Source organism: Electrophorus electricus, chromosome 3, assembly GCF_013358815.1.
Source record: "Electrophorus electricus isolate fEleEle1 chromosome 3, fEleEle1.pri, whole genome shotgun sequence".
Classification (NCBI taxonomy): Eukaryota; Metazoa; Chordata; class Actinopteri; order Gymnotiformes; family Gymnotidae; genus Electrophorus; species Electrophorus electricus.
The window spans coordinates 24,631,356-24,658,316 of NC_049537.1; the positions used below are offsets into that span (position 1 = coordinate 24,631,356).

The following is a 26,961-nucleotide window of genomic DNA, read 5'->3' on the forward strand; positions in this document are numbered from 1 at the left end:
CATGGAAATGTTTGAAATGTCTGTTTGAGATGAGTAGCAGAAATAGTCAATCAGATAGGTGACAGTTGTCCTAAAAAGGATACAATCACCTAAAGGTCTTGTTACTGCCCCCACACCACTTAAAATGTTTTGATAAAACTTCCCTTGTTCTTTATGGTCTCCTTCATGTCCATGATGCATGCAGGCACATCCTTATTTGGAACATGGGCATCCGTTATAAAAGAGGTGCATTGTCAGTCTTCTACGGCTCCTACTGGACACAGCTTTGGCTCTGAGTACTGTTTGTTAGTTCTTACTACATCTGAGGAAATCAAGAGATCACAATGGATGATGTGCTCATGGCAGAGTTTGGAAAAGCAGCTCCCTTCCTAAGGAAGTCAGAGAAAGAACGACTTGAAGCTCAGACGAGACCCTTTGACATCAAAACTGAATGTTTTGTGGTGGACGAAAAAGTGGAGTATATCAAAGGGCAAATTATGAGCAAGGATGGAGGAAAGGTGACTGTGAAAACAGAAGGTGGGAGGACTGTTACTGTGAAGGAGGCAGATGTCCATCCCCAGAACCCGCCTAAATTTGATAAAATTGAAGATATGGCAATGTTCACTTTTCTCCATGAGCCTGCAGTGCTGTTTAACCTCAAAGAGCGTTATGCAGCCTGGATGATTTATACATACTCAGGGCTGTTTTGTGTAACAGTGAACCCATACAAATGGCTGCCTGTGTATGCTGAAGAGGTTGTTGCTGCTTACAGAGGTAAGAAAAGATCAGAAGCTCCTCCTCACATCTTCTCTATCTCAGATAATGCTTATCAATACATGCTTACTGACAGAGAAAACCAGTCCATCCTCATCACTGGAGAATCTGGTGCAGGGAAGACTGTTAACACCAAGAGAGTAATCCAATATTTTGCGAGTATTGCAGCTGCTGGTGGTGGAAGTGCTAGCAAGAAGGACTCCAACAAGGGCACCCTGGAGGATCAAATCATCCAAGCTAATCCTGCACTGGAAGCTTTTGGCAATGCAAAAACTGTGAGAAATGACAACTCCTCACGCTTTGGAAAGTTCATCCGTATACATTTTGGTACAAGTGGCAAACTTTCTTCAGCTGATATTGAGACCTACCTGTTGGAAAAGTCACGTGTCACCTTTCAGCTAAAATCAGAAAGGAACTACCATATATTTTTCCAGATATTGTCCAATGCAAAGCCTGAACTGTTGGACATGCTTTTGATTACAAACAATCCTTATGACTACTCTTTCATCTCCCAAGGAGAGGTAACTGTTGCATCTATTAATGATAGTGAGGAACTGATGGCCACTGACAATGCATTTGATGTGCTTGGATTTACCCCAGATGAGAAAATGGGAGTGTACAAACTGACTGGTGCCATCATGCACTATGGTAACATGAAGTTCAAGCAAAAGCAGCGTGAGGAGCAGGCAGAACCCGATGGTACAGAAGCTGCTGACAAATCAGCCTACCTAATGGGCCTGAACTCTGCTGATCTACTGAAAGGACTCTGTCATCCAAGGGTCAAGGTAGGTAATGAATATGTCACAAAAGGCCAAGGTGTGGATCAGGTGTACTACTCAACTGGTGCATTGGCAAAGTCAGTGTATGAGAAGATGTTCAGTTGGATGGTAGCAAGAATCAACCAGTCCCTTGACACAAAGCAACATCGACAATATTTTATTGGAGTTCTAGATATTGCTGGATTTGAGATCTTTGATTTCAATACATTTGAACAGCTCTGCATTAACTTCACTAATGAAAAACTGCAACAGTTTTTCAATCACCACATGTTTGTCTTGGAGCAAGAGGAGTATAAAAAAGAAGGAATAGACTGGGAGTTCATTGATTTTGGAATGGACTTGCAAGCCTGCATTGACTTGATTGAGAAGCCCCTTGGGATAATGTCTATTCTAGAGGAAGAGTGCATGTTTCCAAAGGCAAGTGACCAGACCTTCAAAGCAAAGCTTTATGATAATCATTTGGGCAAGTCCAGCATGTTTCAGAAGCCACGTGCTGTCAAGGGCAAAGCAGAGGCAAACTTTGCATTGGTTCACTATGCTGGCATTGTTGATTACAATATTACAGGCTGGCTTGTGAAGAATAAAGATCCACTGAATGAAACAGTAGTTGGGTTATATCAAAAATCCTCTCTGAAGCTTCTAAGTCACCTCTTCTCAAGCTATGCAGGAGCAGAATCAGCAGAAAAGTCAGGTGGGAAAGGATCCAAAAAGAAGGGCTCATCCTTTCAGACTGTGTCTGCCTTACACAGAGAAAATCTTAACAAACTGATGACAAATCTTAGAACCACTCATCCACACTTTGTGCGCTGTTTGATTCCAAATGAGAACAAGACTCCTGGAGTCATGGACAATTGCCTTGTAATGCACCAGCTTCGCTGTAATGGAGTTCTGGAGGGTATCAGAATTTGCAGAAAAGGTTTTCCAAACAGGGTACTCTATGGGGATTTCAAACAGAGATACAGAATTCTGAATGCATCTGCAATCCCAGAAGGCCAGTTTATTGAAAACAAGAAGAGCGCTGAGAAGCTACTGGGCTCACTTGACATTGATCATACACAGTACAAGTTTGGCCACACAAAAGTCTTTTTCAAAGCAGGTCTGCTAGGTACACTGGAGGAGATGCGGGATGAACAACTTGCCCGCATCATTACAAGGATACAAGCCAATGCTCGAGCTCTTCTGATGAGGGAAGTATATCAGAAGCTTGTAGAACGCAGGGATGCCCTAATGGTCATTCAGTGGAACCTTCGCTCCTTCCTAAGTGTTAAAAACTGGCCTTGGATGAAAATGTTCTTTAAGATAAAGCCTCTGTTAAAGAGTGCTGAAGCTGAAAAAGAGATGGCAAACATGAAGGATGAATTCAATAAATTAAAAGAGGCCCTGGACAAATCTGAAGGTCGAAGGAAAGAGCTAGAGGAGAAAATGGTCACACTTCTTCAAGAAAAAAATGATTTACTTCTCCAGCTGCAATCAGAGCAAGATACACTAACAGATGCCGAGGAACGCTGTGAACAGTTGATCAAAAGCAAAATTCAACTGGAGGCTAAAGTAAAAGAACTGACTGAGCGGATTGAAGACGAGGAAGAAATAAATGCAGACCTCGCAGCCAAAAAGCGCAAGTTAGAAGATGAATGTTCTGAACTTAAGAAAGATATAGATGACCTTGAGCTGACTCTTGCTAAGGTTGAGAAAGAGAAGCATGCCACTGAGAACAAAGTGAAAAACCTCACTGAGGAAATGGCCTCCCAGGATGACATCATAATGAAACTCACCAAAGAGAAAAAAGCTCTACAGGAAGCGCATCAGCAGACACTGGATGATCTTCAGAGTGAGGAGGACAAAGCAAATACTTTGTTAAAGGCTAAAGTTAAGCTTGAGCAGCAGGTGGATGACCTTGAGGGCTCTCTAGAACAAGAAAAAAAAGTTAGAATGGATCTAGAACGAGCTAAGAGAAAACTGGAGGGAGATCTGAAATTGATTCAAGAAAATGTAATGGATTTAGAAAATGATAAACAGCAACAAGAGGAGAAACTGAAAAAAAAAGACTTTGAAATATGTCATCTGAATAGAAAGATTGAGGATGAGCAGATGGCTGTAGTGCAACTTCAAAAAAAATTAAAAGAAAACCAAGCTCGTATTGAAGAACTGGAGGAAGAATTAGATGCTGAGCGTGCAGCCCGAGCGAAGGTGGAGAAACAGCGGTCTGATCTGTCTCGAGAACTAGAAGACATCAGTGAACGCCTTGAGGAGGCAGGTGGAGCTACATCTGTTCAAGTAGAGCTCAACAAAAAAAGGGAGACTGAGTTTCAGAAGTTACGTAGGGATCTTGAGGAATCTACACTTCAACATGAGGCCACTTCTGCAGCTCTTAAAAAAAAGCATGCTGATAGTGTGGCTGAGCTTGGGGAACAAATTGACAATCTGCAGAGAGTGAAGCAAAAGTTAGAGAAAGAGAAGACAGAACTGAAGTTAGAGCTGGATGATCTGGCCTCAACCATGGAGAGTATTGTGAAAGCAAAGGTGAATCTTGAAAAGATGTGTCGTTCACATGAGGATCAGATGAATGAGCATAAGTCCAAGGCTGAAGAGGCCCAGAGGGCTCTAAATGATTTCTCAATCCAAAGAGCCAAGCTGCTCACTGAAAATGGGGAGCTTGGACGGCAACTTGAGGAGAAAGAATGCCTGATATCACAACTTACAAGAGGAAAAAGCTCCTATACCCAACAACTAGAGGACCTGAGAAGGCAACTTGAAGAGGAAGTGAAAGCAAAGAATGCCCTTGCTCATGCTGTGCAGTCTTCCCGTCATGATTGTGACTTGCTGAGGGAGCAATTTGAAGAGGAGCAGGAGGCTAAAGCAGAGCTCCAGAGGGCACTATCCAAGGCAAATACTGAAGTTGCAACTTGGAGGACTAAGTATGAAACTGATGGCATTCAGAGGACAGAGGAACTAGAAGAGGCCAAAAAAAAACTTGTCCAAAGGCTACAAGAGGCAGAGGAGGCAGTAGAAGCAGTTAATGCAAAGTGTTCATCACTTGAAAAAACTAAGCATCGTCTACAAAATGAGATTGAAGATCTTATGCTAGACCTTGAACGCTCAAATGCAGCATCTGCTGTTCTAGATAAGAAACAGCGGGCTTTCGACAAGGTCCTGGCAGAGTGGAAGCAAAAGTTTGAGGAGTCACAGTGTGAACTGGAGGCATCTCAAAAAGAAGCACGAAACCTAAGTACTGAGCTTTTCAAACTGAAAAATGCTTATGAGGAATGTCTTGATCATCTTGAAACAATCAAAAGAGAGAACAAAAATCTCCAAGAAGAAATATCAGACTTAACAGATCAGCTTGGTGAAGGAGGTAAGAGCGTTCATGAGCTGGAGAAACTAAGGAAACAACTGGAACAAGAGAAAGCAGAACTGCAATCTGCACTGGAGGAGGCTGAGGCCTCTCTAGAGCATGAGGAAGGCAAGATCCTACGAGCTCAACTTGAGTTTAATCAGGTGAAGGCTGATCTTGAAAGAAAGCTGGCAGAGAAGGATGAGGAAATGGAACAGGCAAAGAGGAACTACCAACGAATGGTGGAAACCCTACAGACCTCTCTTGAAGCAGAAACACGAAGCCGTAATGAAGCTTTAAGAGTCAAGAAAAAAATGGAAGGAGACCTCAATGAGATGGAAATCCAGCTAAGTCAAGCCAACAGACAAGCAGCTGATGCACAGAAACAACTGAAGATGGTCCAGTCATATTTGAAGGACTCTCAGCTTCAACTGGATGACTCTCTTCATTCTAATGAAGATCTCAAAGAGAATATTTCCCTTCTAGAACGCAGAAACAACCTCATTCAAGCAGAACTGGAGGAGCTGAGGGCAGTATTGGAACAAACTGAGAGAGGACGCAAGCTAGCTGAGCAAGAGCTTATAGATGTAACAGAGAGGATGCAGCTACTCCACTCCCAAAACACTAGCCTCATTAACCAAAAGAAGAAGCAAGAGTCTGATTTGCTACAGCTTCAGAATGAGATGGAAGAGGTGGTACAAGAGAACCGCAATGCTGAGGAGAAAGCCAAAAAAGCCATAACTGATGCAGCTATGATGGCTGAAGAGTTGAAGAAAGAGCAAGACACCAGTGCTCATCTTGAAAGAATGAAGAAGAACATGGAGCAGACAATTAAAGACTTGCAGCACCGTCTCGATGAGGCAGAACAAATAGCTATGAAGGGTGGGAAGAAACAACTCCAAAAACTGGAGGTACGCATTCGTGAACTCGAGAATGAATTGGAAGCAGAGCAAAAACGGGGTGCCGAGTGTATAAAAGGAGTTCGCAAGTATGAGCGCCGCATTAAGGAACTCACCTATCAAACTGAAGAAGATCGCAAGAATATGGCAAGACTACAGGACTTGGTAGACAAACTACAGCTAAAAGTGAAGTCCTACAAGCATTCTGCTGAAGAAGCAGAAGAGCAAGCAAATTGTAATCTGGCCAAGTTACGAAAACTGCAGCATGAACTGGAAGAGGCAGAAGAGCGTGCAGATATTGCAGAATCCCAGGTGAACAAGCTCCGTGCCAAAACTAGAGATGGGGTTCCAGGTAAAAAATCACAGGATGAGTAAACATCACAACTGTTGGACAAAAATCAAATTACAATTTGTTTCTTTGTTTCCACAAGTTTAATTAGGGCAAATTAACAGTGCAGTAAGGCATTAATATTACATATAATTATAATATTATAATTATTATATGATTAAGAACATTAGTATAGTCTAGAAAATAGTTTTGTGTTATGAGAAACAAAGTATTTATGTTAAAGCCTCCATAGTTTGGATCATAATATTCAAGCATTTAATTACTTTCATTATTTTTCACAATTTGATCTTCTGAGAAAAAGTGCTTCTGATAACTTGTTCTCAAAGTCTTTTCTGTAGAAATAAAACACACAATTGCAGAACTTCAGTTTCACTCTTGATTTAATTTGATCTAGATTCTAGATAAATTATTTCTGCTTCATTAAAATGAAAACAGCAATAAAATAATAATACAAAACAAATTATGTCGCTTCTGATAGCGAGTTTGGTTTGGGTTAATTTCTCTTTACCCATCATGCCAAGAAAATATCTGCACATGTGACTACTTATAAGGAAAAACATAAATAAACTGTTTTTTGTTTAAGAGTTTTTTTCAGATTGCCTTTAACTTAATGACCCTGGAATGAGTCAACTCATATCAGACAAATTACATTTTAAAAGAAATAATAGTAAAATATTTGCACTTCTAATTCTTACAAAAATAAAGTGATATACTACAGTCTCTCTCTTAGCAGAAAAGAACATTTAAAAACAAAGACAAAAGCTAGACTTCCTGAAGCCATTTAACATTTACCTTTATACCAACTACTCCCACGAAATTTACTCATCACAAAGTGTAACATTTTCCGAAGGAAAATAAAATGGATTACATCTTTGCACTATAAAGGTTTTGATGGAATATGTATACATGAAGTACAGTATACACATAATAATCTGATGAGATGTTTTACAGACAGTAGACTTTGACCTTTACAAAAGTGCAGTACAACAGTAACAATTTTTCTGATAACTGACCATAACGCAGTTTCCATCAGCAGCCATGATTGTCATGGGTTTCCATTCAAGCTTTCGCCATAGAAAGCCAAGTTGTTTGTTTCCTTTCAGTTTTTTAATCATTTACTGCTCTAACAATATCAAACATACAATTGCCTTTTTATTCATACAGCCTTTAAAAAGCAATGGGTAGGCTTTGATATGAACATATGACATAAGGGGGAAAAAATTTTTTGCCTTCTTTTTACAACAGGACAATGATAAACTACTTAAAGAAACCCAGACAAAAAATTTGATTGTAACGTAGAGGATATCTTTAGTTCAGTAGTTGTGCAATTACCACAAGGACCACGGCAATATAAAGAGATTGCAAGTTTAAATAAATTAGACCACACAACATTAAATCAATTTTGTGCAATTGTTGCTTGGATAAGAAAATTACTCATTTTACAAATATTTTCATATTCATTTTTACTTTATATGCATAAAATGACAGTAGCTCATGACTGTAGTTCATCCTGAGGTGTTGTCAGGATTGGAACACCTCAGAACAAGCTAAGCTTCAAATAATTTTATAAAACCCTTTAAGGCTGATGCAGGTTTCTGTTGTTAAATATCTATTTGCAATAATCAATCACAATCATCACAATGCATATGAAATAGTATGATCCGTGGAGTACCGACAGTTTAGAACACAGAATGTGAGTGCCAAATTATAAATAGATTTACATTAAGGGAATGAGCAGTCTTAAAAGGGATTTTCTATTGGATTTTTACAAATTATGCAATTTTTTTCTTTTTATCTGCAATTAATATCTGGATTATTAACTATTTTTAAGTGTGGTTATTTCTTATGCTACAATAGTTGATGCCTCTGTCACAATGTGCAATACCAATGGCATCAGTAACACTTGTAATTCTGTGTAACAAAAAGGGAGCAGGGGAGATGTATGCACAATGGTTGCAGACCATTGGTTATAAAAAAAACAAGATTCCCAGTTTTGCTTCAATTGAACTATTCTTGTTATGCAGGGGAAAAAATGATATGTACATTCAGTAAAAATGCCTTTGCCAAGAACCTTATTCTTTATACCAAATGGTACAAAAATTGTACAAATGCAGTTTTACACTGCACAAGTCATTTAAACATGCTTGCAGAATGGGTATGCCATCCTATCAACACAGGGAGGAAGTTTATTATCTGCATCCGCTATGTATTTAGCAGCTTCTTGGAAAAAGGCTGCCATGATGCTCCAAGCACCAGTATACATAGCAATCCCAGCAGGAGGCCCCATCACAGGCTAGATGGCTGTGTTTGCTGCTGGAGGGCTCCACAGTGCTGCGGGGCAGGCTCGCAGTCTTTGGCTCCCTCACCCTGGCGTACATACATGAGGAAAAGGGTTACCGTGGCGAAAGTGGCAGCATTTACTGGGAAAGCTCGGAGCAGGGTGGAAGTGAGGCCACGTGTGAACACTTGCCAGCCCTCTTTTTCTATGCTCTTTCGTGTGCAGTCCATAATGCTACTGTACTGGAACTTGCCCCCAACACCATCTGCCTGCAGTCGGGACTTAATGACATCCGCGGGGTACGTGGAGATCCACGAAGAAATACCCGCCATGCCACCAGCAAACAGTAGTTTAGGGATCATGTAGGGGTCCTCAGGCTCACAGCCTAGTGAGCGTGTTAGCACATCATAAGCCAGGAAGTAGACCCCAAAGGCTGGTGTCTCACGGATGAGTGTAGTGACCATGCCCCGGTTTATGCCCCATACGCCCTCGCGCTGATATATGCAGGCCAGGCAATCCAGGGAATTTTTGTATACCTTGCGGGATGATGACGACTTCTCACCAGTACCTTGCATCTGCATACGAGTCTTGGCTAGTTCCATGGGGCAGCAAATGATGCACTGAATTGCCCCAGCTGCTGCTCCTGCCAAAAACTGGTTCATAGGTGTGTCCTGGCCAAGTATGCGCATTGTGTTGCCCTGCACACCAAACACGATTGCATTGATGAAAGTGAGGCCCATCATAGGAGACCCAATGCCTTTGTAAAGTCCCAAAACCTGCAGGGAGGAAAGCAGTCATTTTTTAATTAAGGCCCTTTTCTTTTTTTCACATATTGGAATGTTTTGTCTGATCTGTGAACTTACTGTTATTGTGTTGCAAAAAATTTCTAGCAACCCTAGAGGCTGATGAGACAATAAAGTATTAACTTGACTAAGCATACCTTCTACATTACCCTCCATTTCAAGTCAAAGGTCATTGTGCTGACATACTGCAATTTCCTATGAAATGTTACAGTATCCCCAGTATTCTACAGAATAGTGTTGAAAGTACTATTACTTATCTATAAATCATTATAAATTTATCAGGTAATCATTTCAGAGATAACCACTAAGCACAAAGAAGCAGCATTTAGCTTCTATGCTGCTCTTAAATGGAACCAAGTGTCACAGAACCTCAGAGGTACCTTGACATTAGACAATTTCAAACTGACACTGAAAACCTACCTAGCTGATCTACCTTTCAGATAGACTAAAGACACTGTTTTCAGCTGTTGGGGGCGGTACTACATTTACATACTCCTAGCTTTTACTTGATTTTAGCCACTTGTTTTATTTGGGCACATGTTTAATTCTTATTTATTTATTTTCATTATTTTTAATTTAAATGAACTGTCTTTTATAAGTGCTTTTATATGAAAGCCCCTTGAACTGCCTTGTGTAAGAAATGTGCTGTACAACTTGCCTTGCGTTACCTATGACTGGATATAATGGAATCTCAAACTATTTTAAATGTAACTCCTATAATGTCATTTGCTTTAAGCAAATAGGTTAATCAAATTCCACTCACAACTGCAGGGTAAAACTATATCTGATTAGACCTCTTTATATTCCTCAAACAGACCCAGAAGCTTTCTAAATATTCATAGCTGGGGTCAAGTACACTTCTTTGCTGACCATATTCATTTAATATCAAAATTCTCTGACCAACTGCCATTAATAAATGTGTGGCTTGTTACTAGTTTGATGCTTAAAAGTAAATTTAAAAAAATGACATGGTACTTACAGATTCTTGCCGTATAATAGACTGAAAACAATGAAAGGTTCCTCTGTATAGAGGCTTCTTTGCACTCTGCACTTGAAGCCTGACCTGTAAAAGACACATTTGTGCTTGCTACAAAAATCTGAGGAAGTAGGGGTGAGTATCAAAAAAGAAACTGTTAAACTATTCAAATACTTAAAGACATGATGGGTGATATTAAACTTAAATAATACTAATTCACTGAATAGGTTCTTAAAGGATGCACTTATTTTTTAATATTACTAAAAGGTAAACATTTTGTGTGGGAATAAGTTTGCATAATACCCTTTCCACTAATTCAGTAGAGACACTGACAGTGGCAGTGGGGTGTGTGTGACTGACACATTTCACTAGTCAAGTTCAGAACAGTCACGAAGGAAGGACCACGAAGGAAGGACAACGAAGGACGCCTAAGTCATTCCTAGAATGTAGGGCTACACAATATGAAAAAACACTTGGTTGCAGTTATGTTTATAAATATTGCACCTGTGTCTTGCAGTTCATTATTACATATTGGTAGACCCTTGATGTGACATCATTACATCAACCTGCGTTATTTTGGCCAAAATTATTCCCACGCTCAATTTCATATTACAGTCTTTAATAACATATGTATTGCAAATGCCAATGCTGCAATAAAGACTAACCAAAAAAATATATTGTGCATCACTTATACAAAGGCAGCACAGCAACCTTGTGACTGCCTTGCAGTATGCAGATCTTTGTAATCACAGGTCACAAATCTCCTGTATTCAACCAATAACAATCAAAACTGATGCAACAAGACCATAGAAGTTTGGACTAACAGACCAGACTCACCTTTACAGTATCAAAAGGATGTCCAACTAGGACCCCAGCAGCACCTGAAAAGAAGCAATTGAATTTGGACTATTTACTAACAATATAGCCTATTATTGAAAAGAAAGAGATGAGCACTGCATGCAAAGAAAAGAAAAACACTGTAATACAACAGTACTTCCCGTACTCATCTTAAAAACTGCACTGCTGCAGTCAGCCAGTGGAAGGCAGTGTTAAGTAAGGCTAACTAACATTAGGATGTATTTATCGATATGTGCCTGGCAAACCCTTTTCTCTGTGAAGCCATCACTTAAAATTCTAAAATAATTTGTACACAGTAACAGTCATAACTCAAAAACATTTAAAAAAAACCCAAATTCTGTGGAACTTTAAGAAATGTCTGTGGAATCTTCTTTAGGGTCTCTACTCCACAATCAGCACAATGTGGCACCCTCTAAACATCACTGTTCCTGTGATTTCAGTTTCATTTTTTCTCAGCACTTAAATAGACACTTGAAAACTGATGATACTGAAACAACAACTGCTGATATTGCTTATGAGGAAAAAACATATCCTTTATTGGAAATAACAGTCATAAGTGATCCTTACTCCTGAAAGTGAATATTTAATCCTCAGACCTTTGCCACCATGCCACCATGGAGACTGCACTACAAATGCCAGTGGCATATAAATAATCATTATTTTTCCACAAATGGTAAAACTGTCATCACAAGCGCCACTAAATGTGGTCAGATAATTACATGGGATCATGTAAATCCTTTAAACCTAAAACCACATTTAACAATTAAACATCCAATTTGCTCCAGTTTAGAGAACAACTGCATCATACCCCACTCAATTCTACTTCAACAGCACCTAGCACTGCACAAAGCTGTTGTCAGATATGTCCACACAGACCAACCCAACAGACCCCAAGACTCTGTGATTGGCTCTTTTAAGGGTGTGTGGATGGTTATCCTTAGTACAGGTTCAGAAGAGTCAGGTGGTAAGTGGCTATTTTGAACTCTTCCAGGAAACAAATTTTACACAGCTGTTCATGCATATGTGCAATATGCACTATATAAACAACCTCTAAGAGGTTATATATTTACAATATTCTTCCGATTCCAGTAAGACCAATTATCTCTTTCAGTTATTAAATCCATGTGCTGCATCCCAGTTATACGTTAATCATTCCCAAGTAACCAAGTATAGTAAATAATTATTGGCATATGGAGTTCTGGAAAATTCCACTCATCTGCAACTTACTTTCTCATATTTTTACCTTACTTATCATTTAAAAAGATCTTGAGAAATCAGAAATATGCCTATAATTTAGTCATATATATATATATATATATATATATATATATATATATATATTATATATATATATATATATATATATATATATATATATATAAACTCTTAGTCGAACCCTAATAACATACTATCCAATTACGTATTATTAAAAGCTGTGCACATATGTAACCAAAGGACATGGCACATAAGACACCAAGCACCGCCTAATTGTAATATTACAAAAATAATTGTTCCCAATATGCGGAAGCAGCGTGTGTGAAACGGTCTTAGCTATACTATCTTTTTAAATTGCCGATACAATTACTGAAACACTGAAACCAGGACGATTTAGCAATCTCGGGGCAATACACCAACTGCACGACTTTGCTGGATACAGAACAGTGACAATAGTGACGCATTCATGTGTCTCGATAACTAGCCAACAGTTTGAGCTCGCGCTCTCGGGCTCAACGCCGCCAGTGAATGAAATGAGATTATGGGAGGTCAACTCAATTCATGGACAACCAGATATCTTATCTAGCTATTCACTTACCTCCTAAGCAGCCAGCAACAAAGTCCATGATTTTGTCCAGTCTTTTTGTCCACTCGTTAACAGTATCAGTTTCACTTTGCAAACGCTGAACGTAGGAGCGAACCAGTTAGCTATAAGGATAAGATGGCAAACTAGCTAGCCAGCTTGCAAAGCTTATAGCTTTGCGTTTTTCTCAATTTTGCGACGGTATGAATAGATTCGCACCAACCCGTAAATAGGGCGCAAAGAAAATACAGACTATTAAAAATAATTCAGCTAGGCAACAGCCTGCGGTACCTTAACCAACTGTATAACTCAGTTCGTAGTGGAAAATTACACCCTAAAGTACCGCCTACAGGGCTGTCTATTTCGGTTTCAGAGCAGGCTGTCAGTACAAGGCCTCTGTGTGGACGTCAAACCGGCGAACCTGTTTGGTCCAACTGAAAACAATCTCCTGACAACGCCCCCGAAGCCATTGTGCTTATTGGTGTTCTGCAATTTTATTGAATTTATGTTTCTGGGTTGCATCATTCTTTGGGTGTGCCTCAAATCTATTCCATGTTCCGTAGAACATTATCTAGCTAGCTATCTAACTGTGGATATAGTGGATCCTAGTAAAGTAACTGGGGATCCATCCATCTTTACAATGCACCAAATTTGTAGCGCTAGCTATCTAGCTAGGGTGCAAACAGCTACCTAAACCGATCCAGTGTATCAGAGTGCAGTGCCAATAAAATCAAAAGAAAAAAAGAAGTCGGCCGAAACGCCAACAATTCAACATTCCTGCAAAATGTAAGTAATCAATAGTTTTAAAACATTAAGCACATTTTTAATCTTTGTGTTTTATATGTTGAAGTGGTAGCCTAACGTCTGTGTACAGTCAGAAGTTAGTAAACTAAACAGTCGATCATGTAGTTTGTTTACAAGTGACGTCACATGCTTTTTGGTCCTATTGTTACAGTAAATCCTCTTTATGATTACAAATACAACCAAAGTTTCAAAAATAGCTTTATATAAATAAATTAATAGACTTGTTTATTTAAAAAACGGCGAAAAAGCACATATGCTTAGGCTAGATAGGCCAAATATTTTTAGCTCCAGTTCTGGGGAACCAGCAGGTATACAATTTTACTCTTTAAACACCTAACCGGTTCATAGAGCAGTTCTCAAGCTCTACATGAGCAATGGCTCCCACAGCTGGAGCTGAAAATTCTCGACTTTAGACTATTCTCTCTGAGATCTTTTTCCAACACATGTAGTCCTACCTCCAGGACAGCATTCATAATCAATTCAATATTTGATGTATTCTAAGTTTTTTATGCTCTTAATGGAATTTTTAAAATTTGCATTATCATTTCTTTGATCATTATTTTCAGAGACCGCTACAACATCCAAATGCAAGTGGCATATTTAGAAGTCTAGCTCTTTTGTTAGTTCCCTGGTGCATGACTTAATGATGCAAGGATAAAACTGAGCAGCCACAGTGACCTCATAGTTTCAGTCCAAATTCATAAAAGTCATAAAAAACAAAAATGTTTTCACTGTCCACTTCCTTTAGACCATAGTTGTGTATACACACACACACACACACACACACACACACACACACACACACACATTATAAAACAGCCTTTATACTGACATCTTGTGTCCTGGGTATTTCAGAGATTCTGAACTAAATCTATTTTAAACATGGCCTCCTCCATGTGGGGAACTAGCTCTATAAAGCAAAAACTGGTTCATCCGATGACTACAAATCAGTTTGATTTTTCACCTCATGTGAACTGCACTTTATAGAAAAAAGTAAAAATAATAAATAATCAGTTTTCTATTTTTTTACCACTGAAACAATATTTGCTTAGAAGTAATTTTATTATACAATATAAAATAGTATTTACTTAATAAGATTTCAGCATCCCAAATAACACAATTCTAATGCCATTTGATTACAAGATTTTAATGTTTAATGTATTTCTCCACTGTGTTAGAAGAAGTAATTAGCCTACAGTAAAGGGTCAAGACAGTCTTCATTTCTGTTTATTTCACCTTCAGGCTTCACACTCTGAGAAATGTAAATAGATATTTTCATTTGAATATTTGAAGATATTAATGAAATAATTAAATGTTATTTGTGGCACTTTCAGTCCAAATAGTTATGGCTTTTTGTCAAAGTAGCCCCCACCCCACTATTTTTGACACAAAAGACTGAACTTTGTAAACAATGAAAAGAAAATCCTTTGTGAAGTAAAACACTGAGTGTTTATACTGAGAACCTCTAGGAGCATCTGCCTCTGTGTTAATCAGGGCTAGAACATTTTCTAACTGCTGATTTTTTAAAACAAAGTTCTATATGGCATGCCTATATGCCTATATACTTCCTATATGAAGAATACTTCTTTTAACCTTCATGTTATTGCTATGTTTCTCTGTATCACTTCATATATGAGGACTTTACTCCTAAAAAATGGATCTCTATATATGTGCAAACTACTCCTCAGTTCAAGAAAACTGTTTGTTTGAATTGCAGAAGAAGAAAGGTCTTAAATTATAATAATTAATGACATTTTTTCTGAATTGTGGCAAAATCTATTTAATGTTTTTTGTTGTTGTTGTTATATCTACTTGATTAAAACGAGAGTCTTAATGTCTTTGCAGGTTAGACAAATATGTAAATAATCTTAGAATTAAGTGTGTAAACAAAGTACATGTATGATGCAGCACTAATTTTAGGTCTGTAAAAAATATTGTAGATAGAGGTTCTTTGTCAGCTGTGCAACATCTGAACTTGTTGGAATGCCTCACTCTAGTTACCCTCTTTTAAAGAGAAACTCACTTTAGAAACACCTTGTAGGTGTACCTAGAGTGTGCAGCCCATCTGTTGATATGCACAATTTGTGTTATCCTTTAGCTATCCTTTAGTCCTTCATCAGTGGTCAATTTCTGATTACAGGACTTCTGTTGATTGCTGTTTGGTTGATGAACCACTCTGTATCCAATGATAACACAGTATACATATAAAAACTCCAGCAACACTGCTGTGCTTGATAAATTAGTACTGGCCAATGTAGATTCTACAACCATGTCTGTGTTTATGCTGTATTGAGAATAGTCCAGCTTCTGCATGCCAATGGATAGGCTGCAGTATATGCTTATACCATGCACCTATAAGATAATATCTACCTAATGAAGTGGCCAGTGAATTTCAGTACAAGGGTCAGTATAGATGGCTGGTGAGTGTATCCTATGTTAAATCAATGCCTGCCAATGCCTAATTCAGCAGGAATTTGTGTATCTGTTTTAGGTTCTGTGTTTCTTCTGTTCGCTTGCTACTGGACTGGAGCATGACTGGTTCTATAAAGTGTCACTCAAGGTGTTGATTGGTGGAACAGCGGCAATAAGAAAAATAATTTTTTAAGTGCTTTAACACCCAGATAGAAGACAGGATGCTTGCACTTAAAAATCTCCATCCCACAGAGTGAAAATGTATGACACATGCATACACAAATGGAAACCAGATGCTTCATGGGAAACATTTGAGCACACTGAGTCATACTGATCAACAAAAAGGCAGCATGAGACTCTTTGAAGACAGAACTACACTGAAAGGAAGAGAAATCAGGTCTGGATTAGTAGGGCAGCCTCAAAGAGGGCGATAACTGCCTGGCTTAAAGCTTTTAAAATCTGATAATTACAGTTATGATTCCAGTGATTCCATCTAAATACATAATTGGTTTCTACATAGTGATTCAAGTGCCCTCCAATATATTATATGGTTTAACATGTTATTGTTTTATTATATGAGGAAAATTATGACAATATTTGTTGTGATACCAAGATTCACCTAACATCTAACATATATTAGGCAAGCCAGGTGCCTGTTTCAGTTTTTATAACAAAATAATTCCATACCATGAGTTTACATCCTCTCTTCAGTCTGTTTTCAGTCTCTCACTCATGTCCTTGAACCACTGCCTCCATCCCCTCAGTAGCAGGGCAAGGCTACTCAGTGGGGTGGCCAGACATTTTTGCTGCCTACAGTAGAAAGGCAACATGCCAAGTGAAATGTCAAGTGAGATGCATGTTGTTTGCCCTTCTGTACCCTCCATGCACCATACTTCCTGAGCTGATCCTTCTTTTGGCAGGCCTATACAGCCACGGGTTCAACCGAGGTTGCTGTGACACAAGCAACAGACCTGAATCACATGGAATCAGAGTGCTCAGACTACAGTATTGGAGTGAGTTGTTTATCAAATATGTGATGATTTGTAAGGAATTGTGATTTCCACTGAAAACTGAATTTGTCTTTGGGTCACCATTTTTCACAGAATTTTCCCTTCAATACCTTGAAGAAAATGGTTTCTTTCTTCTTTTTATGACAGGAATTTATTGGATGATTTCCTGACTATGGTGCAATATTTTGCCTCCTTCCATATGCCAGTTAACACCATCTAGCTAGGGTTGACCTCAGCTTGAGGTGAAACAACAGTCATTACCCTGAGGGGGTATGATTCTTTGCCAACCATAGAGAGAGAGAGATAAGATCAGAAAACAAAAACAGAGGTGAGTGCTGAAACGTGGGGAGTGGAGTGCGTCACCCTGCAGTGAGTCATCAGAAAGGCAGAGGTTATCTTCTAATCAATGCTGCTCCACGAGGGTCAACCTGTCCACACAACTGCGTATGTGCCAGGGATAAAACCACCTCATTTAAACCTGGACTGAGGGACAACGGCCTCAACTGAGGCCAGGGGACCTCTTCAGTTCAAGCAAAGAGACCGCACTGAAATAATATATACATAGTGTTCGATGTCATATGGCACTCAGAATATCTGAAATCTTACAGACTATGACAGACACTTCTGCTTATTTGAATATGTATTATGCACAATAAAACCAAATCTATTACTTATATATATATATATATATAATATAAATCATGTTACCGCCAACTTAGAGTTTAGAAATGTAGATGAATATAATTGTTACATCCTGTTCTAACAACTTATTGTAAACATTGTTTTGTTTTTTGTTTTTTTCCCTGTTACCTGACAGCACATTATTTGACAGGAATGCGTTATTAAGAAGGTTCCACGTCAGGCACCGATTATATTGGCCTTCTTGAACTCAGTTAAATGCTTTATGAATTGAAAACAGATATATATTAAAGTGGTGAAATAAACTGCTAATTGACTCTAAACTCATTCACCTGTGTTGTAACCTTCATGATTTAGATTTTTTTTTAATTTAAGAATACTTTTTTTGTATGGTGTATTTGTGCCATTTTGTCCACACCCTGTATGTCTCAATGTGGTCACTCAGTACCAGAAATTTCAAATATTGAGATGTTTGTTTAATGAGTAGAGACATATTCTAAAGATTAGACAATAATGACTAATACAAACATTGAATAATTATTAGAAACATATTGCATACAGGTTTAAAGCCCTAACATGCGCATACCCATCTTCACTGTCCTAACCTCTTCAGAGCTGTCAAAGCTCATATAATAAGGTATATTAAACATTATCAAAAAATAAAACTAAATCATTAAGTAAAATAGTAGCAACAACAAGTAGCAACAACAACAAAAACGGTGTACAAAAGTTGATTAGTTGAGCGCCCTACTGGCTGAGACATCGCTCATCAAAAGCAACCAGTCCTAGCCAGGCAACTAACAACCCTCGTGAAAGACTGACCTTTATGTTAGTTTGATATATTTGCTGTGTTAAAATGTAATTTTCGTTTTTGTGCTTGTTCCCTTGAGTGAGTCATTGGATATAAAGTAAGCAATCAGTATACATGTGGTAATCCACGCCAGAATGTATGGTTACTGAAGTACTGTGTATGTTAAGTTGTGTATTAGCTAATGTTTCACTTGCCAGTGCCCTCGCAAACAACCGTTCCTGAAATCCAGTGCCTTTCGTATATTGCGGTTCATAACTTGTGTCTTCTGATGGTATTTTCATTATATGTAGGTTGTTAGGATTTAGTCAGCTGGTGTTTGGTTATGCATGTTATAATTTGTATATCGCCGTATATGGACTATCACCACATATAACCATTTGCTGAGGACGTAGCTTGATTAATATATGCAGCCACAAGAGGTCGCTATAACCTCACTAGATTAATGTAAAAATACTGTTGCGCCTTCGTGCTGCAGTTTTCCTTAATTGTATTCCTACTTAGCGCCTTTATAGCCTTGTGTTGAAGTTTAAGACTTAATAGTATTGTTATTGGTAGTATAATTAGCTTTTACGGCCAAATATATTAGTCAAGATTTTATGGTTCTTATACTTTTGTAATTTACCTCGTTGTGTTCATTTCTATAGACCACACAACGTGACATATACTAATTTCCTTGTTGGAGTTTAGTCATGCATCAATCTAATAATAAATACCTAAAAGGAGTTTGACTCCTGTGTCCTGATGGACACACCACAACAGTCGCATCCAACCCAATTACCTGTATCTTATAAAAGGGATATCCATTAGCATTTGAAGCAGGGTTGTGGGTCATTGACTGTGAGCTAGTTGTGGTTGATGGGTATTTCACTGCTAGAATAGGTTTAGTTGAGAACTATTTGCTTGGGATAATTTTGGTGTTATGGGGTAGTTGAAGCTGAGAGGTAATCAGCTGTGGGATTGTTGAGGCTGAGGGGCCTCAACAGATGTAGTATAGTTTAGTCTGAGTGGCTATTTAGCTCTGGATTAGTTGTGCTTGAGGGCTGTTTGGATGTGCGGAGTAATTTGGTTTGAGGGCTAATTGACTTCGGGGTAGTTGTGCCTGTGGGGTTATTTAGCTGTAGGGGTAGTTTTTGAGGGTGATTTGGCTGGTGGGATAGGTGATGTGGGGGTAATTTTGTTTAAGGGGTAATTGACTGTGGGGTAGTTGAGCTTGAAGGTTATATATGACAATATGAAATATATAAAAAATTTCTGTGGGCCATAGAATAATAATTATATTAACCTAGAAAGGCAAGGTTTGTGAATTAACTTTATCTTGGCTTGACAAAGCAGCTATAAATTAATAAAATATTTTTTATGATTGGCTGTTTTAAGATCAATAACCCAGTAAATCCATTAAACGTTAAATGTTGTTAAACACTGTTTAAATGTAAAGTAAAATCCTGAAATAGTGTTAATCTTGAAATTCTGTGAAATGATGTTAAAGACTGTTTAAACATGGAGTAGTTGCTGTGGGGGCTACTTGAGGTTGATGGGTTATTTACCTGTTTTGGTAGTTATGGTTGAAGGCTATTTGGCTGATAGGGTACATGTTGTTGAGGTGTAATGTTAGTTAAGGGGTAATTGGCTCTGAGATAGTTGTGGTTGAGGAGTATTTCACTGTTTGGGTAGTTTTGGTTGAGGGCCATTTGGCGGTGGGGGTAATTTTAGTTGAGGAGTAATTAACTGTGGGGTAGTTGAGGCTGAGGGGTTGTTTAGTTTGTTTTATTGTTGACAACACAATCAATACTGTTAATGTTTAAACAGTAGTTTAGGGGTAATTTTGGTTGAAGGCTAATATGCTGATGGGATAGTTATTGTTGAGGGCAATTTGACTGATCAGGTAGTTGGGGGGATAATTGACTGTAGGGTAGTTGAGGCTGTTTGGTTATTTAGCTGTTGGGGTAGTTGTGGTTATTATGGGAAAATGGTGAAAATCTGTGAGAAGAAGAAGAAGAAGAAAACGAAGAAGAAGATGAAGAAGAAGAAGAAGAAGAAGAAAAAGTTGTCAAGCTGACATAATGCCCTTAAATAACAATAGTGATTTGCATGCACAATCACTAATAAGCAGAAACATTTTGCCAACATAATATAAATAAGAAGAAATTGGAGAACAGTAATCCGGTTTTGTCAAACCAACATAAGAAGACCAGAATGTTGGCTTTGTCAAGCCAACATAATGAGTAATAACCAGCCCTGCTTTCAAGGGTCTAGGTTAAGTTTGCATTTTCACCAAGCACTGTTCCACATTGTGCATGCTGCTGCTGAGAGAAAGAACAAATAAGGACAGGCTCAATATTGCTCACCCAGCTCCATGAACTCTCTCCAAGCTCCCAGGCCACAGGATGGGTGACAGAGGTCAACTCAGGGCACTGGCTTTTCATCTTTTGCCAGCTGAAGAAAAAATATTTTGCCCTTTAGCTGCAAGTGTGGTATGTGGCGTAAATGATCCACAGCCAAACAAAGTCTTACAATTTAGTTTCCTTTAGAAGGAAAAGATGTTAATGTTTCCATTGAACTCCATGGAGCAGGAAAAAATACAGAGTTGTCTGTAATACTCTAAGCCTTCTTGCATTCTGTTAACCCCCTTATTCCGTCTAGATTTAAATAATAACCATAAAATGTTGCACTGAACTACAATAAATGTTCTAGTAGACCGGCTGAGGCTGGACACAGTAGGTGGTATGTTTTTAGTACATTTTTATGAGAATCCGCACAGCTCCACTCCAGTCTACTGTGTCTTGTTAATCATACAGTGTTTTTACAGAACACAGCGACCTGTAAGTAGGTTCATAGAATTAAAGACTAAAACAGATCAATCTTTAGTATTATATAAACCCATATCTAACTTTACTAAATACGTTCTAGATACATTTTCAAGATTGATTATTATTTATTTAGTTGGGAGTTTATCTGATTTGAATAATTTGGATTACAATTAATGGTTGGGTAGGAAATTCAGTAGCTATTCTGTTAACATACAAATATTTATACTTGAAAAGTTATATGATGCACTGCATTGTTTCTAGCTTTTCTTAAGATTGGAATGTAGGTTGGGACTTTGTATCCAAGTCACTCAGCTCAGGGCATTTCTTTAATGCCAATTTCAGTGTTCATGTTATTCACATCTCTTCACTACAGGTTAGTAATATAGGGCTATTAATCCCATAAATTATTTTGAGCCGCAGGAAAAGTGAAATATTCTTTGGTATGTATTTCTCACAAACTGGTGTTTTGTAAAACGTTATAATCAAACTTTGGTGATACTGATTAGGATATCATGATAGCATAACAAATAACTCCATGACATTGTTTTCTAAAAACACTGTTTGAGTGTGTCCTTGCCTGCACACTTCACCATATTGACATAGGGGTACATCAGTCAAGCCTTCATCACAGCAAAGTAGTCCACATGTTGTGATACAGTGTTCTTTCAATACTGATACTGGGTCAAGCTGTTTTCAAGTGAAGGCTGTTTATCAGGCCAGGGATGACCCATGTCCTTTTTCCCATGCAGGGCCCACTTTCTGAGCTTGTTTTCATGTCATTTAGCTAGTATTGTGGAAAGATTGCTAAAATAAAATTAATTGTACTTAAGTGTTGAACAATTGGTAAGACAAATAATATATCATCCTGCTGTTTAAATTAGAATCTACAGCACTTAATACATAGACATCCCATACACCAATAAAACTGACGCTGAAAACACCACGTCTCTTGTGAATGCTCTTAAAATAAACTGTGCTATTTTAGTACTTCATATGAGTTATGTTAGTCGCCAGTTGTCTCAGCAATGTAAAGCAACAAATATACATAGTTTATTAACATAGGGATCCTTTGACACACCCTGAAAAATAAACACAAGTTCCAGCAGAGGGTCTTATGTATAGGATCAATGTAATATTTGTAAAAATTTCTGTCATCTCAGCAGCAGTTCAGGAAACCGAGAAAGTTTCCAACATGAGCACACCTCTCTGTAAAGATTAAACTTTATAGACATGCATTAAAAGGGCATATAGTTTGTTTATTGTCAAGAATTTGTGAAATGATTGAAAAGAACATGTAGTCCTTCACATTATACAGAAAGAACATGCAGTCTTGCTGGTCACCATACACATTAGCGGTATGAGGAGATATCATGCTGCATCATAGAAAAAACTGTTTTCTTGAGAAAGACCTCAGTGTAACTACTTTTAAGGAAATATGAATTTTACAGTTTCCACTGTTGATTCAGCAGGCTACTTTTTTTTCCAAGACTGATGGGTGATCATAAAGCTTTAAAGTGTTATAAAAGTAATATATAATCTCTGATTAAAAAGTGAAAACATGCCTAAAGAACATTCTATAAAATCCATAGGCATAGCCAATGAAGCACTACTACTATTACTACTAGTATTACTACTGCTACTACTACTACTACTGCTACTACTGATGAAGATGCTAATAATAATAATAATAACATTCATTTATTTAACAAATTCTCTTTGCTTACAGGCATAAACTGAAAGCTACATGCCACATTGTTGCACACTGAGAAAGTCATCACAGCCAGTATAATCTGATTACTCTTTCTTGGCTTTCCCATGAAAGCTGGAACAGAGGGGGAAGAAAATCAACTGTTCACATTGGGAAAATCAGTGCCAATATACTGAATGCAAGAGTAAGCTTTGGATAATCATCTTTGTACTTACAAACTCAGCAGTGCATGCCACAGCTGCTGCCAGTCTCCTCTGGCTGATGCCGGCTTCCTTACTGCATTGCTGAAATATATTGATCAGTTCCAGAATGTTGATCACAGCTTTAGATATTTTAGAGTAAATGCTGTCTTTGTGAAGCTTGTTCCTTAGGCTTTGTTTTCATGATTTGAGTGCTCAGTTCTACTTTAAGATGCTGATTCTTTAGGGTTTGCCAAAAGCATTCACAGTCAACGTTCATGTAAGATGTCATGTGTGAAAAAAACAAACAAACCTGCTGATCAGGTCAGACTTTCATTCCTGAATCTTGTAATTACACATATTTCTTATTTCATCAAGTAATAAAAATTAGGCATCCAAAAAGTATCATTTTTGAGAACTATGAACATACACTAGTAAGATTCCCACCATTCCCACCATACATCCAAAGTGATTAATCTCATATGATACACTGCTCAAGAAAGACCATACAACCACAGAAGAAATTACAGTGATCTTAATGGTTATGCTTTGCATGATTTGCTGTAGTTCCATTACCTATGCAGATAAAATGGAAATGCTTTTTTTTTTTTTTTTAAATAAAACCTGTCACAGTACAGTACATATTGAAATAACCTGAATTCTTTCAGCAACAAAAGAGCTTATAATAGCTTATCCCAGTTTTTACACAACATACAGAAGCTTATTTTGCAGATTTATTTGTCACAAGTTAGCATGGAGTCATTTCAGGCCACTTTCCAATTACTTCACAAAAACTGCTTCACTGCTTCATAAAAATCAACACAGCTTTGAGGAGAAGAGGTCAATAACCAAAGGTCCTTTAGTTCAGAGAACCTCTATACTGGAGAGCAGAGCCCCTTCAATTCATTGACCTTCTGGAATGTTCTGCTCTATAGTTTGCTGAAAATGGCAGAGTGAATGCTTCAAAACCTACTCTGCTCCAGTTACTTTAGCTTGACACGAGAGCCACCGTTGTTGGACCCAGAGTTCCAGAGACTCAACAAGCCCTGTGTTCTTTTTCCCTTTTTTAGCCTCTCAACAATGCAGCGTGCGTGACTGAGGGTGATGGGTTTGTTTTGATTAGAAAACATAGAGGGAAAGCAAACCCTACAAAGAGCATTACTGATTGTCTTTAAATGGGTGTGCCAGACATGTCACAGGCTTTGTCTCTTTTGAGTACTGTCTGAGCAAAAGTTGTGCTGACCTGATTTGACCTGGTGGCATGGTTGCCATGTAAGTTTGCCTTGTTTGCTTAACAGATGTGCTGTAGCATATGGGAGCTTTGTTTTGTCAACAAAGCTTTTTGCCGGTTGTAATTAAAGTGTCTTAATGTTTTCACTGAGAGATTAGTCAGTTTGGGTCATTAACACTGAAAGACCACAAGTCCCCAAATAGTCTGAAACAGAGCTGTTGCACTCCCCTGAGTCATCTCTGTATTGTCTCATGTGTTCTCAATAAAATTCGTAGGCTGGGTTAATTAGACAACTTTGGATGGGCTGTATTTGTTAAACTTAGTTTCCCATGATGAGAGCAGATTGCTGTTATTTTCTTTCTTTCTTTTTCTTTTTTGTACATACTTGATTGCATGTTTTTAGGTACACCTACTCTATAGATGCATGTGTAGTCTACCAGTTTTCCTCAGTCAATTGTTAAGACAATTTTATGAATGACCTGATTTTTTTTTATAGGAGAGGATGTTTAGATTTTATTTATGATTTGATTTTATGCTGTATTCATAACTGTTTAAATAAACTATGTTTACAAGTCTATTTATATTTACAGGATTTACAGGATATTTACAGGATTTATCTATTTATATTTACAGGATTTATCTATTTACAATATAAATGTAAAAAAAGTATTGCACTAATGTAATGCCAAAACATTTTTGTGCATATGGGAATGTAGTAGTTTTCAGGTCAAAGTTTGCACCACATGGAATCTGTGGGCTTGCAATTAACCGTATTTTATTTGTTTTAGTGACAAGCAATTCTACAGCGTCTTATGATCCTCAAGGGGCTTATCAGTGGATCTTTTATTTCACCATGGAATTAGAATAAACACTTCACATATGTTTTTTTTTGTTTTGTTTAGTTTTTTTAATAAAATGGGGCAGTGTCATTGACCACATAAAGAATGCAACACTTAATTGAAAGGACACATGTATTTATTAAGATAAGCTGGGACAATAGTGCCACAGCAATAATGCCACATAGTTCCACACCTTGATGCTTTTCACGGTCATTTTTCAAGAAAGAGCTCAAGAGATGAAGTGTGGTCTGGTACTACAAAGAGCTTTCAGTGTGTAATTTCTATGAGCAAGACCCATATCAGACATAACCTAGTAATATTTTAAGTCAAAACATTTTGCTAAATCCCTCTGAATTATCATTCTACTCTTTCATGAATGGTCTTTGGTATCACTTCTGAACACAAGTTCATTATACTAAAAACATTTTTGTCCCTTTTTTCTTAGAATACAGATTTTTTAGAATACAAGATTTTATCCCAAATTCCTGGTGAGTGCAATGATTTAGCTTCTAATGATTAATGACACCCACAGTGATAAATCATAATCCATGCAAACCACTAGACCATTCAAGAACAACTGTTTGCAAGGCAGTACAACTGAAACCATAAGTTTGACAACACATATGGTATTCATTAAAAATCAGAGTCTCATATATTGCAGACAGTCAGTTCTTAATTTTAAAATGGTTTCTTTCTCATGGCATTAGGCTATGCCTTTGTAATAGCATATATAATGGTGTGAAAGTTAACCTCTATATAGAGCACTTAATGATTTTTCACTGCATCTGAGATGTTACTCTATAATGGGGAAACTGAACTATTACCCAAAGGATAGCATCCAATCATAATGCTACTTTTACTTCAAATTAGAACCTGCACATATGTAGCTGAAAGAAAATCTGGAAAATCCTTTTTAACTTACAGCATTCAATAGATAAATGTCTGTTCTTAAAAACATCAGCTTCTCTTTTACTCTATATTGTAATCTCATGTGAAACTAAATGCTGTTGATAAAATCAAAGTAATACCTTACATGCTGACCAGTGAGAAGTGTGTAGTGTTGCACAGAACTGCCAATACATGGTTTCCATTCCTAGAAAGAGAGCAAAAAGCAATAAACCACTAGGAAACTCTGGGAAGTCAGTCAAAAATAAATATGCAATTTGGGGTACTGCACCGGGCTTGGCATTCAGCCATCCATAGCAGATTTTATGAAAGTATTGGGAGAGCAAGATTTAGGTGGATGAAAGAAAATAGAGTACAAAACAAAATTATTTCACAACTAAGGGTGGCTGGCTAGAAAAATGTGTTTCTGCAAGTGCTCTTATGTAAAGCTACCATGGAAAAGTAGGGTGCCATTTGTAAATATTACAATTAATTTGTGCTTTTTCATAGTCTTCACAGTGTTTTTTTTACTCTAAACTTTCAACTGCAATTTCAATGCTTTCTAATTCTTTCTATGTTGAGGATGATTGTCGTGATAGCTGAACAAATGAATTAAAATTAGGGTTCACTTTTAGGGCACAGGTTTTTAGTTCATACACACAAAACATGCTGTCAAGTTAAGCTTTTCTGATTTACTTGGGCTCATACATTTGTTCTAGGAATGCTACAGACCTAGCGTTTTAAGTTACTGACATCTTTATACACACAGTAAAATTGCCAGTGTTTAATTCCTACCAAGTTACTGATGAATT

At 37.7% G+C, this 26,961-nt stretch overlaps 2 protein-coding genes and 2 long non-coding RNA genes across 4 annotated transcripts; 2 read left to right on the forward strand and 2 right to left on the reverse strand.

Annotated features, from left to right (window-relative positions):
* Positions 1-234: 234 nt before the first annotated feature.
* On the forward strand, positions 235-6,469 carry myh6 (myosin, heavy chain 6, cardiac muscle, alpha). Its single transcript, XM_035524717.1, has one exon. The coding sequence runs from the start codon at positions 324-326 to the stop codon at positions 6,135-6,137; it is 5,814 nt and encodes a 1,937-aa protein (XP_035380610.1). The 5' UTR covers positions 235-323; the 3' UTR covers positions 6,138-6,469.
* A 4-nt stretch (positions 6,470-6,473) lies between these two features.
* slc25a29 (solute carrier family 25 member 29) lies at positions 6,474-13,140 on the reverse strand. Its single transcript, XM_026998988.2, has 4 exons — positions 12,840-13,140; positions 11,006-11,049; positions 10,172-10,255; positions 6,474-9,165 (listed from the first exon to the last, which is right to left on the reverse strand). The coding sequence occupies exons 1-4, from the start codon at positions 12,865-12,867 to the stop codon at positions 8,398-8,400; spliced, it is 924 nt and encodes a 307-aa protein (XP_026854789.1). The 5' UTR covers positions 12,868-13,140; the 3' UTR covers positions 6,474-8,397.
* A 148-nt stretch (positions 13,141-13,288) lies between these two features.
* Positions 13,289-18,016, forward strand: LOC113570539. The gene is made up of 3 exons (XR_003409900.2): positions 13,289-13,610; positions 16,961-17,053; positions 17,198-18,016. It is a non-coding gene; the product is annotated as an uncharacterized LOC113570539 (long non-coding RNA).
* Positions 18,017-22,959: 4,943 nt separating this feature from the next.
* Positions 22,960-26,345, reverse strand: LOC113570561. The gene is made up of 3 exons (XR_003409903.2): positions 26,293-26,345; positions 23,231-23,299; positions 22,960-23,129 (listed from the first exon to the last, which is right to left on the reverse strand). It is a non-coding gene; the product is annotated as an uncharacterized LOC113570561 (long non-coding RNA).
* Positions 26,346-26,961: the final 616 nt, after the last annotated feature.

What these genes read in the sequence shown, in the direction of transcription:
- slc25a29 (XM_026998988.2), bottom strand. Translation starts at nt 12,867, where the DNA reads ATGGACTTTGTTGCTGGCTGCTTAGGAG. An exon ending in ATCCTTTTGATACTGTAAAG is followed by an intron (nt 10,256 to 11,005) that starts GTGAGTCTGGTC and finishes TGTCTTTTACAG; the next exon opens with GTCAGGCTTCAAGTGCAGAG. An exon ending in CTATTATACGGCAAGAATCT is followed by an intron (nt 9,166 to 10,171) that starts GTAAGTACCATG and finishes TCCTCCCTGCAG; the next exon opens with GTTTTGGGACTTTACAAAGG.
- myh6 (XM_035524717.1), top strand. Translation starts at nt 324, where the DNA reads ATGGATGATGTGCTCATGGCAGAGTTTGGAAAAGCAGCTCCCTTCCTA.